Genomic DNA, 20,764 nt, shown 5'->3' with positions numbered 1-20,764 from the left:
TGAATTTGCATGACAATAGAAATCTTACATCCATTGTTTAGGATCGAAATAGGCAAATGTGCTACATGGTGATACAAAGAGGTGGTCTTGATTTTCTCAGAGTAAGGAGATACTCTTCATTCCCCGTTTTTGCTTGCTCCAGATCCTTGCTCATTTCACAATTCTTGCTTCACTGTAACAATCACAACAGTCAACAGATGTAATGTGAACAGACCAGAATTTAATGAGCGATTTTCCTTTGATATATTTCATTTTTCTATATATTCTACTTTCTTGTATTGGTTTATATTATGATCTTGACCAGAGTACATGATAGGCTTATGCTGAAGCCAAAATAGATACAGATTGTTATCTTACTGTAGCAAGGGTGGAGTAAAAATGTAGTTCCTCTAATGAAGGATTGAGAAAGCTTTGTTGCAAGCATAAAGCACAGTATTAAAGCATTTTTATAGCCAGACATAATATTAGAGCCATATGATCTACAGTACTTCTGGAATGGCAGCGTTTGTGGCAGAATCTATAAATGTATTAGTACATTCTGTTTAAATAACTTTGTCCTGTTAATAGCATTTTAATGATGAAAACACTTTTCACTTATATTGAAAATATCCTATAAGAGTTTACTAATTTAACTGGCACAATTCCAAAGATAGCCATTTTATTCAAATAATGCCTTGCACTTCTAAGAAAATCTCATTGTTGTATAAAGCTGTTCAGTTAATGTATGTTTTCTCCTTATTCAAAGTGCATTAAGACATACAACTCAGACTGGCATATTGTAAATTACAAATTTGAAGATTACTCAGGAGAGTTTCGACAGCTTCCTAAGTAAGTAAGATTTTAAAGCATTACTAAGCTCCTTACATGTGCAAAAAAAGTTTCTTTGTTAACACTTAATACGTAACCTGAAAGCTGCTTTGGATGCCATAATCCATTCTTCTTGTACATTACATCATTGTGCTGCTTGTATACCATTTGAAGATCTGCACATTTTCACCAAAGATATTTAGAAGCTCTTTTAATTAAAAAAAATTGAATTTTTAAGTAATTACAATTAATAGCAAACTGACTTTAGAAAAGAACCACAGCATGTATATTCTGTCAGTGAGAGGCACACTCCCCATATAGTCCATAATTTTTGAACTAGAGTTCCTTCACTTCTTAGAGTCTTTTAAAGAAAGGTTTCTGTCATATTACATCTGTCCAATATTTTTCCTATGCTCTTGATGGTGAGTTGGTGCTGAGTTGCTATTTACAAATGAAAATACCTGACATCCATATAGGGCTGGATAATGACAAACTAAAACTTAATCCAGACAAGACAGAAGTGCTCCTGGTCAACTGGAATACTAATGAGGGAACAGGAATACAGCCTGTGTTAGATTAAATAAAGCACCTTCTGAAATCTCAGGTTTGCAGCCTGGATGCACTTCTGGATTCGTCCCTAGCCTGGATGCCCAGGTTTCATCAGTGACCAGGAGTGCATTTGCACAGTTGAAATTTGTGGTCTAGTTGCACCCATTCCTTGGGACTGATTTGGCTACAGTGACACATGCCTCAGTTACATCCTGCTTGGATTATTGTAATGCGCCCCATGGGGCTGCCTTTGAAGACAGTTTGGATACTTCAGCTGGTTCAGAATGTAGTAGCCACAAAGCTAAATGGGGCCAGTTATAGGGAGCATATAATGCCCCTACTGCAACAACAGCATTAGTTAGCAGTCCGTATATTGGCACAGTTCAAAATGCTGGTCGTCACTTATAAAGCCCTATACCACTGGTTCTTAACCTTGGGTTACTCAGGAGTTTTGGACTGCAACTCCCAGAAGCCTTCACCACCAGCTGTCCTGACTGGGGTTTCTGGGAGTTGCAGTTCAAAAGCATCCGAGTAACAAAGGTTAAGAACCACTGCCCTATACGACTTGAGTGTTGGCTCCCCGAAGACTCCTTATCTCCCCATAAGAGCCTTCTTGGCTCTTAAGATCATCAGAGGACACCCTCCTCTCTGTCCTCTTATTTATTTATTTATTTATTAGATTTTTAGCCCGCCCATTTAGACAATGTCTACTCTGGGCAGCTTACAGTAAGATATCATAATAACAATTAAAACAGCAATTTAAATCAATACTATTAGTATTATTCAAGATCAAAAAGTATAAACAGAAAGTCAAGCTAAGAAGTAAAATCAAGTATTGACAGGAGAGAAGGCCTGCCTGAAGAGCCAAGTTTTAAATTGGCTCTTAAAAACACCCAGTGAGGAAGCCAGGCAAATCTCTGTGTTACCAGCACAGGAATGTCTGTCTGATGGGGACACAAGGGAGGGCCTTCTCTGTGGTTGCTCCCAGGTTATGGAATGCTGTCCCTCAGAAGATTAGGTTGGCCCCTTCCTCTTTATTCTTTCACTGACAGTGGAGGATCCACCTCTTCAGGCAGGCTTTCAAACCATCTTAATTGAGTTCCTGAATGCTATCTTTGAAGTTTAAGTTTTTAAAAAAAGTTTTAAATGTTTTTAGTCATTCACTGTTTTTAATCAGTACTCTAGTTTAATTGTTTTTAGTGTTGAGTTTTTAATAATAATCTTTTAATACTGTGAACTGCCTTTAGTCTCTTTATCAGGAGAAAGGTGGTCTATTACCTAAGAGAAATAAAATAAAAAAGCAATAAATTATTCTCTTGAGTATTTTCATATTATTTGTAAATTTCCTAGATAAGGCTGTGGACCACACTCTGTTCAATCAGGATAGCTGTGACTTGCATGTATCAGTGAAAGCAATGCACATATTTTCTCTTTAGGTATCACACAGTATAAAACTGGAAACACTGATCACTTTTGCAGCTGTCGTTCACTGCCATATTTTGTAAAAACCAAAGTTGTAGTGGGCAGAAACAAGTTGTAAAGAATTTTAGTTTTAAATGACTAAGTTGTGCTTTCAGGTTCACAGTGGAAATGCAAACTTACCATTATGTTACTTGGGATACATTATACATAATTCAGAAATGTTTGAGGCAAGAAACATTTTTGTTACATGAATAAAAATAGGCTTATGCTAGCTATCTCTGTAGTCAACTGCAGCGTATCATTTTCCATTCATCATCAACATCCATTTAGGAACATGTGTGGAAGAATTCCACACCTTCATTTTACCATGAATACAAGTCATAATCATGTGCTAGCTGGTCTTAATGATCCTGAAATAATCCCTTTTTTAATGTGATATCTTTGTTTTTCTTAGCAAAGGGACCAAATTAGAAAAACTTCCAGTTCACGTTTATGAAGTTGATGAAGAAGCAGATAAGGATGAGGTGAGCGCGTGATATTTTCTTCCTGCTCAGTATTTTATATTATACCCATCTAGGTAACCTTGTAAAAGAATAGCAAAGTTGATTAACATCAATTGGTTAATAAAAGACCTTAATTCCAGTGATTTCTATCAACTATAGAGGGCTCTGATACACATATGGATTTGTTCTCAGACTGGTTATCAGGTTTGCTCACAGTGAGAAGGCGAAATGCCACCACAAGTGGTATGCCTGCATTCCAAGTTTTCTTCACGTAGATTTCTTCTTCCTTTAATAATTGTATCACAGGTAGACACATTTTTGTTTTTACATAAGTGAAAACACAGTAATGAAAAATGTTGACCAGTCTTGCAGATACAGAGTGAGCAAATGCTTTGTCTTATAAGAACAGCATTGGGATTTTGTCGAAGAAACCTTAATGTTGAACAATGACTCAGGTTGGCTGGGCATTGTATGTGCAGTTAATATGAACTGTTTCCCCTGTGAGTAAATAAGTAAGTATAAGTTGTCCCTGCTTTCTGGTGGAAGATGCTGTCCATAATGAATATCACTGTATCATGCTCAATTAAGTTTTACATGTTTGTATTATCACTGCATTATTCTTATTTAAATGTTAAGTGAATAGCTTGATCATTCCTGCTACGTTGGGCCTGTAATGTGGTATGGTGATTCAGTTCACCGATTTCAGATGATGCATTCTGCTTCTTAATATACTATATATTTGATGCAAACTAGCTTGTGTGAAATCTCTGCTAGAACATATGTTTTAAGTCTAATAGGCATATTTGGTCAACTGAACAGGATAACAAAATTTAATGCTAGGGTCAACATCCATCCAACAGCCCTGCCTTTCTAATTTTGAGCCAGAACTGAAGGAAGTGTAATTAAATCTTTTTATATGTAAAGTACTGAAATAATTGTTCGCTAATACGAATATAGAGCTTCGTTATTGTGTTTGGCACAGTGATTATGTCTGCTTATCAGCAGTCAGTAATTTGCTAGAGTCAGAAAAGAAAAATGAAAGAAAATATGCATTGTCTGCAGTGGGATTGGTGAATTAACCTCATCAACAGGAAACAGGAAGTGACTTTCTGTTTTAAAATGGCTACATGATTAGACCTTTGCTTTCTATTGATTTAACAGATGTTGTGGGTTGAAGTGCATTTAAACTTCATAATAACCATTTGATTCTCATATTATATTTTATGCACTATTGGATCATACAGATATTGCGGATTGTTTAGGTACTAGTGTCCACACTGGCCTTTCGGTCTGATGCCGACTAACCCATGCCACAAGCCCCCTTTGTTTTGATCCTCTGCTGATCCCTGCCTCTCCTTTTAATGGTTCATTTTTAAGGCAGTGGGCTGGTTAAAGAGTTGTACAGTGCTAGGGAAAAGAGTGAGTTTTCCAAATGTTTCTATAATTTTTCTTTCATTTATTATTTGTTTTATTATTGTATGTGTTATGGACTGTTTGTAAAATTCTTACGTTTTCGTATACACCTTATTGGAAGCCGCCGAGAGTGGTCGACCAGACCAGATCGGAGGGATATAAATCAAATCAAATCAAATCAATCAATCAGTCAATCAATCAATCAATCAATCAATCAATCAATCATTCAATCAATCAATCAATCAATCAATCAATCAATCAATAATGTACAAACACATAATGCAGAAATATAGTAGTATGCAAGGATCCCTCTAAAGTGCATGGCTCCACCAACGTGCCTCTGCCTCCCTCCACACAGTTTTCCTTCTCCTCCGTGCAGCCCCTTTGATTCAGATTGTGATGTGACACAGCGTCTGGAGGGGGGGTATTGCATTCACACGCAGAGGAGAAGGCACATGAGAGAGAGGCAGAGCCTCACCCAGGGGGGCTGAAAGTTAAAGGGTATGTTGATAGTATGCTGTAATTTGTTGGAGTTGTTTCTATTTCATACTGATTTCTATCTTTTTCTGTGCAGAGATTGTCTTTGGATCAATTAGTGTATTGATGTAGTGACATGGAGATCTAGTATTAAACTCTGTAATTTGTTTAATTTTTTTAAAAAAAATACTTTGGAATGGGTGTTCCCACTATCATAAACATCATTCCCAGTTTAGTACATCATCAGAATACCACCCACATTTATGTCCCCTTCGTTTTGGAGAACGAAACTATTGATCACATAGGGAAAAATCCATTCAAATAGTTCCAGTTAGAAAAAAGTAGAAGGTCCCCAGCAGCCGAGGGAAGAAAACCTCCATGTGAGGAGCCAAAAAGGGGCAGACTGATTCAAGTTGACCTTTTTGGTGCATGATCAGGAAAATAATTCATCCATTTTACACCCAGAGCAAATCCTGCAGTATCTGACCATGGAATCACAGCCTGAGTCAAAACAGTTTTCAGTTTAATTTTCATTTAAAAATAAAATAGATTTCATTTCAACTGCTCTGAATATTTTTGCTTATTTTTAATCCTGGTCACTAGAAAAAGGTGTGCAAAACCTCAAATATGTTACTGTTTATGGCTTCAGTGGATTGTGCACTCTATGCCTAGCCCTTTGGAATGTATGAAAAGTTGACTCAAGTTTCATGCCAAGTAACAGGAGCACTATAGACCAATGGGCTGCACACTTAGTGAATGGACAGTTCTTGAATTCACAGTTAGCTTGATTGTGGTCTGGTCGAGAAGAATCAAAAATTAATGAGCAGGCCGTAAAATTTCTGCTTATATCTCCCCCGTTAATAAATGTTGATGACAGACGTTGTTAGAAGCTACAACATTTCACAGTTGCACCTCACTTTCCACTGTTTAACTAAACCAATAGTTAACTTTGGCTGTTAAATTCAACCCTTCTTATTACTGATGGAGAAAGGCTTGAGCTTCTATGAGTTCCCAGGAAATGGAGTTCCATAATTGTAGCACAAAGAAATTTTTACTAATGCTGTGATGGTATGTGCTTGCTTATGCTGATAGCTACAGCAAGTGTTTTTAGTCACTGTCCTTTCGCTTTTATAAAGTAGTAAAATGCTGTTGGGACTCAACGTTACTCTATTCCATTATGGGGTGTGACATGATTATGATCAGTATTCAATAAGTGTTCTACTTCTACTCTAGGTTTTTAATTTTAAAAGATGTTTTTTCCATAATTTTTGGAGCTGTAATTTGTTTTAATTTTATACAGTTGGCAAAAACCGTTATACATAAAAGTAGGTCAATGTGCAGCAGGTAAAAATGGAAGTTTTTTTTTTTTTTTTTTTTTTTGAAATATTGCAGTCTGATCTAAATTTGTCAACTTTGCCTTCTCCTGACCTTGACAGGGGGATCCAAATGGGATGGGATTAAATCATGGTTGTGGTGAGACCATCCCCCCAAAAAGAAAGAAAGGATATATCAGCTGATATGTCAGCTCATTTTTAGAGAGCAGAAACTTGGTGCCCATATAGCAAATGGATTAAATAGCAATATCTTGAAGTCTTTATTGTCCTGAGGAACAATGCCAATTATTCTTTGTTTCCAATTTAAATCTATTAAGTCATTCAAAGTTACTGCAAATTTAATTGTATAATCAGTGCACCTTGCTATACATTGTGGTAAGATCTCTTTGAATGTTCTGGAATTGTCTCTGAATGTGGATGCCCAGGTTTTGGTGGTAGCTAGGTGTGCCGGCTGTGCCCTTTCTGGAGAGATCTGATCTGACCATGGTGACACATGCCTTAATTATATCCCAGCTAGATTACCGCAGTTATATTCTATGTGGGGTTACCTATGGAAAGTGTCAGGAAACGTCAGTGGGTCCAAAATGTAGCAACCAGATTGCTAACTGGGACTGGTCACAGGGGTCACATAACCCCACTGTTACATAACCATAGCTCTACTGGCTGCTTATCCATTTCTGGGCACAATTCAAAATACTGGCTATAACCTAAAGCCCTAAATGGCTTGGTTTCAAGGTACTGTATCTCAAGGACTGTCTCTCCCTTTATGAGCATGCTTTTGTGTTAAGATCATCAGGAGAGGCCTTTATCTCCTTCCCACCACTTTCATAGGTCTGTTTGGTGGAGACACAAGGTAGGGCCTTTTCTGTTGTTGCACCTAGACTCTGGAACTCCCTCCCACAGGAGGCCAGGCTGGTCCCATCTTCGCTATCATTATGCAAGCACATGAAGACTTTATCTCTTCAGACAGGGTTTCCCTTAGTGTTTCCCTATCTGGGAAAGGTTTTTAAATGGAGTACAGTGGTGCCTCGCTTAGTGACATTAATCCTTTCCGGAAAAAACATTGCTAAGCGATTTCATCGCTAAGCGATATTAAAAAGCCCATAAAAATGCATTAAAATGTGATTAATGCGTTCCTATGGGCTAAAAACTAACCTTTAAGCGAAGATTCTCCATAGGGGTGGCCATTTTCGGTGCCTCTAAAGCGAGGAAACACAGCTCATGGCCATTTTGTTTTCCCGACAGCCATTTTGAACCCGCTGATCAGCTGTTAAAAAAGGGTCGCTTTGCCATGATCGCTTCCCCGCGATCATCGCAAAGTGAAAAAAAACCCATAGGGAACATTGCAAAGCAATCGCTTTTGCGATTGCAAAAACTCCGTCGCTAAGCAATTTCATCGCTCAACAGAGCGATTGCTAAGCGAGGCACCACTGTATTATGCATTGTTGCTTTGAATCTGTTTTTGGTGTTGATTTTGTTGATCATTTTTAGTGTGGTACTTGTTTGATTCTTTTAAATATTTCTATATTTACTTTTTTAGCTTTTAAATATTGTATTTCAATGATATAAGCCACCCTGGGTCCTTTTTAAGGAGAACAAGGGAGTAAAATATTTTAAATTAAAAAATTAAATATTTTTATATTAAATAGCTCTTTTTTCCCTTTTCTCTTTTCTTTCGTTCAGTTGAAATTGAGCTCTCTTGCTTTGTTCACTAGAGTACAGTAGTTCATTTCTCTGCAATTTGGAGCAAAGTCTAATGGTAATTCCATTAGAATCAATGACAGTTGCATTACTTGTGACTGAAGGCCTATTCATTCCATCTGATCTACTCTTAATAGGACTAATGCTGAATTTAGCCCTTTTGTTATCAGTTTGAATTTATTCTGTTTGAATGTAGTTTACTAATAGGATAGAATGTCTTGGTTAAACTTGTATCAGCATTTACTGACAAATTATATTATATTCCTTTAGCCTAAATGGAGTTACTAGCCTGAAGAGTACCGAATTATTTGTTGAGCAATGAGTCAATGCTTACATAAAACATATTGAATACTCAATGTTATTATTATTGCCATCATAGGTCAGCCATATTAGATATGCAAGTCTAATATACCATAACAAAGCATATAGTATTTACAATCGATACAAAGCAGACTGAAATTCAGATTATAATTAAATTCCTAATCTGATTGCTGTAGTAATTTAGTCATCTGCTTTCTCATTGTACAAACCACTACACAGGATTTTGCAACCCTAACTGTAATTTCACTTGAGGATAAGAGACAAGAAACGAGATATAAAAAGTATTGAGTCTACCTGGATAATGTTTTAAAATTGAGGAAATAAGTAAATTGCGTGAATCTTTATAGAATGTGCAGTACAACAATATGTTGCACAGTTTCCACTATATTATATTATATTATTTTTTATTTCATGTCATTTATCTCTGTTTATTCTAAACGTCTGCTGCAAACTAGTCATGGTTTTTTACTTGAGATCTGCCACAGCCTGTTTGGGTTCAGTCTTGGCTTTCACATAAACAGCTAACAGCAGAAGCATGGAGTAGTTTATATTCAGAGACCAACTGCAGTCTGCAGACATAAACTCACTGATCCAGTGATTGTACTCTAACCGGAAAAAGTGGTTGGATCTAGGCCTTTATTTTTAAATACTTAATTTTTTAAAAACTTCTTTTCCAAAAAAGATGTTCATTATTTTTGTCTTTCTATACGTAATTTCTCACATACTGTATAAAGTCTTCTTCTTTTTCTTCTTCTTTACTTTGATCAGCAAGGAAATGTAAGCAGAGAAAAGACAGTTAGTTTTACTTTTCTTCAGTTATATAGTTGAAAACTTCCAAAAGGAATGTACTATTTTGAATTCAGACTCTCCTATTTGATACTGGTAACAAGGTGCCTAGGTGACTAATATACAGTATAGGGTTAAAATTTCCTAATTCTGTTAGATATGACAGCCATCTATAATGATTCCATCTCAGCTACCTACTTTGGTTTTTCTTTTTAATCTGTAAGGACTCAGAAGAGCTTTTGAAGTAATGGCAGACATTTAGTGATGGTAGAATTTATTCCCAAGACTAGTAAGCCTGTTCCCTCACCTTCTCTCTTCCCATGGTCAGTTTAATATCTCTTGTTCCAAAATGAAGTTTTAAGCTAGATGATTTGTTGTTGTTGTTGTTGTTGTTGTTGTTGTTGTTGTTGTTGTTGTTGTTGTTGTTGTTGTTGTTGTTGTTGTTGTTGTTGTTAAAGCCTAACAACATGTTCTTAAACTACCTGGTTCCAGAGTTCTGTGAGAGTATTTGAACAGAGTGGGGAACTCCTGATCTTCAGTGCCCCATCTTTGTGCACCCCCATCTGCTGTGAAAGTTTAGGGAACTTGGCATCGCATCCCTGGGGAACTGCAGGGATATTACCCACACTTCTTGTTGAGGAATTCTTGCTGAATCCAAAGTATATGAAAAGGGTTTTTATTCCTTTTTGTAGCTTAGAGGTAGACCACATATTTTGCATATAGAAAGAGTCAGTTTGAATCCCCCATTTCCAAATATGGCTTGAAAGGATGGCTAACTTCAGTGCTGGAGAGGAGCTGCCAATTGGTGTGGAGTTTTTAATACTGAGCCAAGTTAAATAGCAGTTGGAGGTACAAGGCAGCTCTTTAATGTACCTAAATTACGCACACACAACTTGCTATACAGTGGTGCGTCGCATAACGAGCGCACCGTACAACGACGAATTCGCATAGCGATCTCTTTTTGGGATCGCTAATGCGAAGGCATATCGGCAGCCCCAATGGGCAAAACTCGCATTGCGAAGATCGGTAAGCATTTCGCTTACCGATCTTCGCATTGCGATGTTGGGAAATCATCTGATTGGCGGCTCCCAAAACGGCCACGCGCGACCCAAAATGGCCGTGCGCAGCGTTTTCGCACCCTGCCCTGCCCTCGCTTACCGAGGGCGCGAAAATGGCTGCCGGATGGGGGAAACTTCGCTAAACGCTGAGTACAGAAGCCATTGGAACGCATTAAACTAAGTTTAATGCGTTCCAGTGGCATTTTGCGTCCTGTTTAGTGATGTTTCCCCATAGCAATGGTTAATCCGGAACCACTGTACATTATGCTTTTGTGGAAGTTGACTCATGGCAGTTGGACTTCTCTCTTTTTGGGTTGAAACGTTTCACTGCTCATCCAAGATGAGCAGCAAAATGTTTCAACTAGAGATGGGGATTTTCGTATATGAATACGAATATCCCCACATAGCTGGACTTAACAAGGGTCTGGACTCTGGAGCCAGACCGTCCGCTGATGTGGTTGGCAGCAGCCTCACTCATCTTTCCAATCACTCACGGAGTGCCACTCTCTTCCCGCTCGGCTGGCCACTTGGCAGCTGTGTGGGAAGACTCATCCTCGCTCCCCTTGCCTGGAGTGGCTAGCTGAGCGGGAAGAAAGCGGGGCTCCGGGAGTGATTGGAAGGATGAGTGAGGCCGCCGGCAGACACATGAGTGGACTGTTTGGCCCCAGGGGCCGGATCGTCATTAAGTTCAGCTGTGGGGATATTTGTATTTGTATACAAATACACCCATCTTTCGTCGTCGTTTAGTCGTGTCCGACACCCATCTCTAGTTTCACCCTAATAAGAAAAGTCCAGTTGCCATTACTTAGCTTCCAGATACGCTCACCTGGATGACTGAGAACCTTTACAGATATTGTGCTTGTGGTTTTGTATTTTCATCCCCTGATTTGAACAATTATTTTTGGAAAATTGACTAATACGTATATATAGAACTTCTCATAATGAAGAACCCAAGTTATTATCATTGCCTTATTTTGGTCTTTTCTTTTTTTAAAAAATAGGATGCTGCATCTCTAGGATCACAGAAGGGTGGAATTACAAAACAGGGATGGCTGTACAAGGGCAACATGAACAGTGCTATCAGTGTTACTATGCGGGTATGTTGTTAACCATGAGGGAATTGCACACAGTTATACTTGATAAGTGTTAATATAGTTCTGAATGTGTAATGCTCTGTGCTGTAGTGTTTTAGCTGTAAGCCAGAGAATGCCTCAAGATCTGTGCTTGAGTGCCTTAACTTTTTCTTTTGCTACCGCTCTTAACAGTGTGTTAGAGGCTATTTATTTATTTGATTTATATACTGCCCTATTAGTATTTGCTTTACTGGTTTACAAGTTAAGCATAAAGGTCACACAGATGCCACCAACAGTACACACAACAATATGGTGATTTTAAAAATCATGCAAAAAAGAGAGGAACAGGAAAAGAAAACTCAGTTTTGAATAGTTCTGTTTTCAACAGTTTCTTGAAACATAAGAAGGGATGGAGCCTGTCGTATCTCTGCTGATAACCTGTTGCAGATACCAGGGGTTGGGGTGGGGTGGGGGGATCACCACCCAAAAAGCCCATTTTCCTTTCTTTGCCTTAATGGGAATCCCTGATGAAAGATTTCAAACAATTGCATGTCCTTAAATCAGTCTGGATCCTGATATATGGAAATATATATGTATCAATTTAATATTTTAAGTTTTTTCCCCCATAACTAGTCATTCAAAAGAAGATTCTTTCATCTGCTCCAACTTGGGGATGGATCATACAATCTTAATTTCTATAAAGATGAGAAGATATCAAAAGAACCGAAAGGGTCAATATTTTTGGATTCTTGCATGGGAGTTGTCCAGGTAAGGTGCAGCTGGTACTATTAATACATTGCTGTCATCTGAAAACCAGCCTATTCTTTTTGTCTCATGACATTACTGTAGGATGGTAACCTAAATCCATTTATTTTCATATATCTTGTTTTCATGCATACTACAGGATATTCCCCCATTGAACACAATGCAATTGACATCCAAGTGAACAAACAAAAGATTGCACTGTCAATTGTATTTTTAGTGTTGGCAATTAGTTTAAATTATATTCTTCTGGTTTTTTAATGCAATGGTATTACAGCTCATCTAGATTTTTTCAGAGTGCATTAGCATTTTGTTTTGATATGAAAAACTGAAGAAATTTTGCAACAAACAGCATAATCCAATGCACATTTGCTCAGAACTGTGTTCCATTGTGTTCAGTTAGTCTTATTCACAAGTAGTGCATACAGTACTGCAGCCTAACAGTTATGTTAATTCCTGCTTTTGAGTTTCTGGTGGTTTAGGTTTGTGCATATGTAAATTAATGGGGGTGGAATCCTAGGAAGAAATTTTAAAATGCATAAAGGTCTAGTAGAAGCATAAATAGTACTGCAGTATGGCCGTAAAATGTTTTGCATAACTTCTTGTGTGGGATTTCAGTTGTAAGAGCCAGATCACATTTATAGCTGTACTCCCAAATGTTTTCACTTGACCTTTACTATGTTAACTTTTCATCATTATTCTTTTTTTTTTAAAAAAAGTTTAAAACAAAACTGAGTTGAAATCTTGCCAGTGGTAAGAGTCAGAAGGGGAGTTATTTGTTTCTCTGTGTTAAATATGCAGCCCTTTTGAAAGAACATGGATTTCTTTCGTCGTTCAAGTGTGGAAATAACTGAGTTCTTAGATCTGTGGGTGCTGTTACTGCATTTCTTGGTATAAACTGCAATGCAAATATAATGTCTTTTGTTTACATTCTGTAGTTTTTCAGTTTACAAAATTTGGTAGATTTGCTTCCATAGCCCTGTATATTTGTAACACAAAATATTACTACTGTTTTTTAAAAATGGGCTTCAGAACAGACTATCTTTCCAGAACGGTTTTCAGTAGTCCTTAAGTCAGTGTGGTACTATGATGCAAAAATATTATTAAAATATTAAAAAGGAATATGATAGCACAGGAAAACCAAAGCAGCAGTGGATCAGTGATTCAGATAACACTGCAATCATTCAAAAGCCTACTGGAAAAAATAAAGTCCTCAGAGCTCCCCTTGTCAAGTTAAGCCTGCTGCTTCGTTTCCATGTTGATGTCTAACACCCTGAACTGAATAAGAAAAACCCAAGTATATATATATTTTAGGGAACAATTTCTCTGAGTCTGGTTTAGTGCTTTTTTTGAGAAGATCAAATGACACTCTTGTGAAGCCTCACAATTGCTTGTGCCCCTAACCATGTCTTTCCATACAGCTTACAGGATGACAGTAAAATTCAACATCACTTTTAAAAAAGAAATTCAGGCATATCTTTGCTTATGAATTAGCAATCACTGTTTTAAAACAAACTCTTAGTTAAATGAACTAGCTTCACAACCAATTATTTTCGGTAGTCTTGGTTTCAGACTTACCAGACTTTATTTTAACCACAATCCCTGGATTTACGTATAAAAATAAACCAGTGTCTGCTGAAGTCCTCCTCTTCCTTCCTCCTTATGGAAAGAGGGGAGGAGAGTAGTGCAAGTCCAGTCTTTTCTTTGGGCTCATGTCTTTAGTGCTGAACCATATTTTTATGTTGCATGTGAATGTGTGAAATTTAATTCTTCTTTAAAAAATGGTTCTTGGTAGCTCGTCTTTTGCCAATCTCTCCTGTTAGTTTTATTTTTCTACGCTATTCACATGACAGCAGTGTTAGTAGAAAAAATGGCAAAGCTTTCCAAGTATCAAGGAAGATACATAACAGCCTTATGAATTAATAGATTTATTTAACCTCTACCAAAAATAGAAGAGGAGCTTTTCTTTGTCCACTCAAATCCCCACTTGGTAACTTGGCTGTCCTTAGGTTTGAATGTACTGCTGTACCACATTCAGCAGCAGTATGGACATCAGTGACATGCGTGGTGGCAACTACTATTTGGCAGTTTCAAAGTACAGTGGTACCTCGACTTACGAACTTAATTGGTTTTGGAACGACATTTGTACGTCGAAAAGTTCATAAGTTGAAGTAGCATTTCCCATTGAAATGCATGGGAAGGGAATTAATCTGTTCCAGCATTTCAAAAGACAAAAAGGCAGGGGAAAAGGGCTGGGAATTCCAATTTCCCACACTTTCTCCCTGCCTTTTTGGCTTTGGAGCTCTCAAAGGGCTTCCTCCGATGTGAGGTTAAAGCCCTTTGTGAGCTCCGAAGGTGCCGATCATGGTGGAGGGGACCCCCAGGGATGTCTCCCAGGGTTTGCCTGCCACCATGGGAGACCTCCCTGGGGGTCCCCGCCACCACGATCTGCACCTTCAGAGCTCTCAAAGGGCTTCCCCCCCTGACATCGGAGGAAGCCCTTTGAGAGCTCTGAAGCCAAAAAGGCAGGGAGCCATTTACGAACGTCTCCATTCACAAAAAATGGCACTGACTTGCAAATGGAGCCTCGACCTCATTTGTAGGTCAAGCTCCGTTCACAAGTCGATACCAGTTTTTGCCAACGGAGCCGTTTGTAAATCAAAAAGTTTTTATCTAGGGACGTTTGTAAGTCGAGGGTTGACTGTATGGGCAAAATTAGAGATGAACAGTGCAACACAGTTTGAAACCTCCTTGCGCCAGTTTGGAAAGTGTACTGTCACCATTGCAACCAGGAATTACACAAATGTGCAAATGTGATACTCACATTATTAGTTTTTTCTTAACCACAAGGAATATTTAAAACAGATTCTTAGGTTTCAAATTAAATACTTTAATGGCCCATGAAGACTTTCATTTGCTTGATGCAGTTGGCTTTTTAAAAAATAAATCTCTTTTGGAAAAGAGTATTAAGCATGAATTTGTTCTTTCCATTTAGTTTAACTTGTTTCTTCGAGGTACTTTCTGTCCCATAACACTAATGCATCTCTTAGTTCATTGAATACCAGATCACATATTTCAGATTTTTTTAGATCTCCTTTCCTTCTGAATATTTTTTATCATCATCAGCCAATTTTAAGATGCCTTGCAAAATATAGCAAATCTATTTTAATTAATATGGTCAGTGTGAATTCTTGAAGCTTGCAATGATCTTGAACTTTCTGTAGCTTTTTAAAAATGCTTTTTCTCCAGCACATGCACAAATAATTTAGGTGTTGCATGAAGAGAATTAAATCTCAGCATATGAAGACACTTCCTTTTTGGCATGCTATTCTAATTCAATAAAAATTATGGTTATGATACATTACTATTTTATCTCATTCATGTATATTTGTGCGTAGGTAGGCAGTATGAAATAGGAAACTACAAGGAGTTGTTGCCATGTGAAATAATTGTGTGAATTAAATTAGAGGATAAATGTTTTTTTTAAAAAAACCAAGCATTTTTAAAAGTGTTGAAAACCTTGCAGTTAGTATGTTAATACTCTTTATTATGTTGCAGAACAACAAAGTCCGACGTTATGCCTTTGAGCTCAAGATGCAAGATAAGAGTAGCTATCTTCTTGCAGCAGACAGTGAAGTAGAAATGGAAGAATGGATTGCAACTCTTAACAAAATTCTCCAATTAAATTTTGAAGCTGCAATGCAAGAGAAAAGAAATGGAGACTCCCATGATGGTAAATACAGGCTATTTTTACTTATTCACTTGAGGCAAGTAATTCACTAATGTGAATATTCATGAAATTTTGTCTATATCTACTCTTCTGCATGATATTGAGGAATTTTGTCTTTCCAGGTAACTATTTACTATTCTTGAGGTTAGATGAAAGGCTGCCTCTTTCATTGAAACCTTGATTGCCTACTCACGTTTACAGAAAAATTGTCATATATCTTATAGGCCCAGGTTGATGTTAACCAGCTTTATCTTACAAAGGAAAGGGGAAGTGATCAGATGAGTGATGCATTTAGTCTGGCATGACATTTCCAACACTGGTACTCCAGATATTCCTGGGAAACTTTGAGCAGTACATTAAGGATCAACATTTTCTTGTTGTTGTTGGTCCTTGATAGATGATATTCAAGTATATCCTGTGTTGAAACAGTCACAGGTTATAAACTGCTTTTAATATAGCAGTCTGTCCCAAATTTTTCTACTTCTCTTCCATTGATCTGAAAAGATTTGTTAAAGATGGGATATAAATAATTCAAACAAATGTTTAATTGGGCTCTATAAGATTTATTGATTGCCCTTTTCCAGGGTGGTAGCAAAGAACAATATGAATGAGCTGGTGATTAGAGATGGGGGTATTCATATACAAATATGCTCGCATTGGTGGCAATAACAAGGGGCCAGCACCATGGGGCCAGCCGGTCCACTCACTGATCTGCTGCTGCCGCAGACGCTGTGATTCTTCCAGTGGCTCCGCAGATCACGATTGGCTAGCCACTCCTGGCAGGAGGCTGGAGGACAAGCCTCACTGCAAGGTCAAAATGATGGCTCGCAGATCACGATCTGCGGAGTCATTGGAAGAATTGCGGTATCCACAGGAGTGGCAGATTGGTGAGTGGACCAGCTGGCCCCAAGGGGCCGGACCCTCATTTTCACCACCTGTGTGAGGATATTCGTATTTGTATACAACTGCCCCAGTCTCTGTTTGTGATCTATAAGCTATAAAGTTGTTTGTTCTATGGAATGCAGAAGTTTTGTGTTGAGAGCAGTGTGAGTATAATTCAATGTCAAATGGTGCCTTGACTGTAAAAGAAAATGTTTTGATTGATTCTTTGATACAATAGAAGTATGTTAAGATTTGTAACCCAGCCTCTAATTGTCTGGAAAACATGAGGAACATAACAGTCCTTGCCTTCAGTGATGGTAAACTTTTTTATGCCTTTATTAAATTTCTAGATGATGAACAAAGCAAGATGGATACCTCCTCATCTAGTTTAGATAGTTATCTTCCTGAAGTTGTCAAGGTACTGTGCCTTTTACTTTAAAGTTTGACTTGTCACAGGAAGAATTATGAAGATAAATTCTAATTAAGGAAGGAATATTGATGATTTATTTACATACTATTCATATCATAAGCATACATTTGGTGGATTTTTATCACATAGGTATATTTCTGAAATTGTTAAAGCACTCCTTAAAATTGGGGGAGGACGCCTATATTTTTTTCCTTTTTCCTTTGTTTTCATAACAATTTTTATCACCAGACAGACAGACAGACAGACAGACAGACAGACAGACAGACAGACAGACAGACAGACAGACAGACAGACATAGATAGATAGATAGATAGATAGATAGATAGATAGATAGATAGATAGATAGATAGATAGATAGATAGATAGATAGATAGATAGATAGATAGATAAAAATTCTTATCAGTTTTTTCTTATAAAATATATGTATCTGGTATCTGGCTGTGGAGCCAGAGCTTGGGATTTCAGTTCCCCACTGTGCCTCCTGTGAGTAGAAGTAACCTGTGTGACCTTGGCCAAGCTTCACAATCCCAGGGTGCCCCAAGAAGGAAATCGTAAACCACTTCTGAATTTTCTGTACCTGGAAAACCTTGACAAGGGTCATCAGAATTGGCTTAATGGTACATGATTATTATTTATCAATTTAGACAGATAATGAAATTTAAGGGAATTTGTGGATTTATCCCTTAAGAGAACAGTGCCTCGATATGTTACTTCTATCAAGTAACAATGGAGTACTTGAGTAGTTAGGGAAAGCTGAGTAGAAAAGAATATTTGATTTATTTGTTTTATTTATTTTATTTTATTTATTTAATTTATATGCCGCCCACACTACCCAAAGGTCTCTGGGCGGCTTACAGCATTTAAAATACAATAAAGATATGTACAATTAAAATACAATTAAAATATATATAAAATTGCCATCAGACCCACAGTTAATATTATTTCAGTTAAAAGCCTTCTGGAACAGGAAGGTTTTGACCTGGCGCCGAAATGTCATCAGTGTCGGCGCCAGACGAATCTCAGTCGGGAGGGCATTCCATAGTCTGGGGGCAGCTGCCGAAAAGGCCCTTTGTCTGCAAGCCATCCCTCTTACCTCCTCGAGGGATGGCTCTTTCAAAAGGGCCCCCTGGCTAGATCTTAACTGCCGGGTAGGCTCATATGGAAGGAGGCGGTCCTTCAGGTATCCAGGGCCCAAGTTTATTTATTGGAAGTGGTTCATTGATCTTTAGCTTAGCTAGTTAAGATGAGGTACTTAAATATCTAGCACATTTGTGTAGCTTGTAGTTACCTATGCTAGATCTGTAGCTCATCAGTGAAAGATACTGTGGACAGATACCTTCATTTTTAGCTGCTTCACATTATATGCTGTTTTTTTAATATGTAGCATTCAGACTACTGAAATTCTCATCTTATCTTTGTTGAATTAGCTTTTATGATAAAATTCTAAATACAAACCTCAGTTTCCCTGGTTAAGCTTGTAGTGGCCATGAGCTTACCGAAATTGCTGACACAATAGAGCTTGATTATCCCAGAGACACTGTGTAAGGTCTGTTGGAGAATTTGGGAATAGAACCACATTAAAAGGTAAAGATTCCCCTTGCCAATTAAATCCAGTCGTGTCCAACTCTAGGGGCTGGTGCTCATTCCTGTTCGTAAGCTGAAGAGCCGGTATTTGTCCATACACACTTTCCATGGTCACGTGGCTGGCATGACTAGACATTGAAAGATTGTTACCTTCCCACATAGTTGGTACCTGTTCATTTAGTCACATTTTGCATGCTTTCAAACTGCTCAGTTGGCAGGAGTTGAGACAAGCAACAAGAGCTCACTGTCAACACCCCATCACAAGGATTTGAACTGCCAACCTTTTGATCAACAGCCCAGTGGCTCAGTGGTTTAACCCACAGCGCCACCTGCATCCCCTAGAGCCACATTAATGTGTGGTCATTATTAGTTTTTTGTAGAATTCAGTTCCCTTTAAGTTCCTTCTACAAAAATAGTTGCTTGGTTTCAAAGTCCTCAATTTAGTAAGGGCAAACCCCAAAGCAATATGCAAGATTTCTTGCAACAATTCATAGTCCGTTTTCTGACACGAGCACTCTGTTTAGTAGAGGTAAATAACCTCAATTAGTATTGAGCACTTCAAAGGCAGGGGAAAGTCAGGATATACTTATTTATACCAGATAGTGAAATAACGAATAATAAACAGGAAGGGAGCACCACCCTTCATTGTCTCAGGGGTAGCCTTATGGACTAAAGTCTCCCATATTGTTTCTGAGATTGGGAGAGAAATAAGTGATTCATCTGCAGGTTGCAAACATAATTTTGGTGAAGTTGCTGCCTACTTTGAACTTGATTCTCTTTTCTCTCCTAGTCACTACATGCACAAATACAGCAAATATAATTTCTGTACATTTGCGTAGTACTAGAAGTGTTCTGCCCATAGCTGTAGTGTGAAGTCTTCTAGCTAGGGCCAGGAACATGGGAGCTCGGGATGACTGAAGTTATAGGCCATAGGTTCCTTACAACACGCTGTAATAAAAACTAGAAAACAATGTTTATTATATTTTAAAAAATAAATTTCCTTCTCAAATTATTGAAATACATGTTAATTCATGCAAGTAAAGTTGGAAATGAAGCATCTAATGTGAAGCATTAAAAAACTACATTTTATATGCTTACTTGCACCAATTGCGAAACAGGAAAGTTTTAGGTGTGTAAATAGCCATTGGGATTTGACTGCTTCTGGAGGGTTCGAACACCTACTTATTATATCTAAACTTGGTGCCACAAATGCTGCTTCCTGTGTCTGTAAACTCTGGATGCTATTTCAGCATCTGTGGGTTTTGTTTTTTGTTTTGTTTCACGTGCTATTCTCCCTTGCATTCTGGAGCTGTGTACTTTTGATTTCTATTTAAAATCAGCTTATTTTTTTTCTGTTCAGAGCACCTCTCTGGAAAGTACCTAGGTTCTTTTAAACTATGGTCTGATTCTTGTTGTCCATCTATTGTGTTCCTTTTTTTTTCTATGAAGAAACAAAAACCTTATGAGTTGTGTGCTGTACATGCTTTCTGTTCCGTTCTCTGTTTAATTTGCTGCTTAAAAGATGTTCCGTTCTCTCTTTCTTTTCACAAGTAGAGTAATACAGTTCTTTGGAGAATTTTTTGTGCAAAGCCAATGCTAAAGGCTCAACTTGTTACTGTCTTTCTGTTGTCTCTCGTTTTGAACCAAAATAATTCTAGTCAGGATGTATGTTGTCAGGAAGGTTGCGTTTGAGCACAAAAATAAGTAATATGCAGATCTTCCAAAATTAGATTCTATTCCGGGAGGCATATACAGAACTAAATATATAGACAAATGAAATGTTTGCCATATTTTACCTTTCAAATGTGATCTGAACCTTTGTACACTTCCTCATCACTTCCACTGCCTCATATTAAAATTCCATTGTCATAAGAACAGCCTGCTTCTCTGCAGTATTTTCTTCATCTTGCCAGCTGGTTCATGATCTATTTT

General features: G+C 37.8%; 1 protein-coding gene across 17 annotated transcripts in view; it reads left to right on the top strand.

Moving 5' to 3' along the window:
* DOCK9 (dedicator of cytokinesis 9) overlaps positions 1-20,764 on the top strand; it is a 165,131-nt gene that overhangs the window by 66,277 nt on the left and 78,090 nt on the right. For all 17 annotated transcript variants that reach the window (XM_072994670.2, XM_072994661.2, XM_072994658.2 and 14 more), the window contains exons 4-9: positions 746-828; positions 3,233-3,302; positions 11,373-11,468; positions 12,078-12,212; positions 15,765-15,939; positions 17,169-17,236. In XM_072994670.2, the coding sequence (XP_072850771.2) occupies positions 746-828; positions 3,233-3,302; positions 11,373-11,468; positions 12,078-12,212; positions 15,765-15,939; positions 17,169-17,236 (627 nt within the window). The remainder of the gene's footprint in view (positions 1-745; positions 829-3,232; positions 3,303-11,372; positions 11,469-12,077; positions 12,213-15,764; positions 15,940-17,168; positions 17,237-20,764) is intronic.

Source organism: Pogona vitticeps, chromosome 3 (assembly GCF_051106095.1).
Source record: "Pogona vitticeps strain Pit_001003342236 chromosome 3, PviZW2.1, whole genome shotgun sequence".
Lineage (NCBI taxonomy): Eukaryota > Metazoa > Chordata > Lepidosauria > Squamata > Agamidae > Pogona > Pogona vitticeps.
Note: the sequence above shows the minus strand (reverse complement) of the source record. Positions and strands in the feature narration are given on the sequence as shown.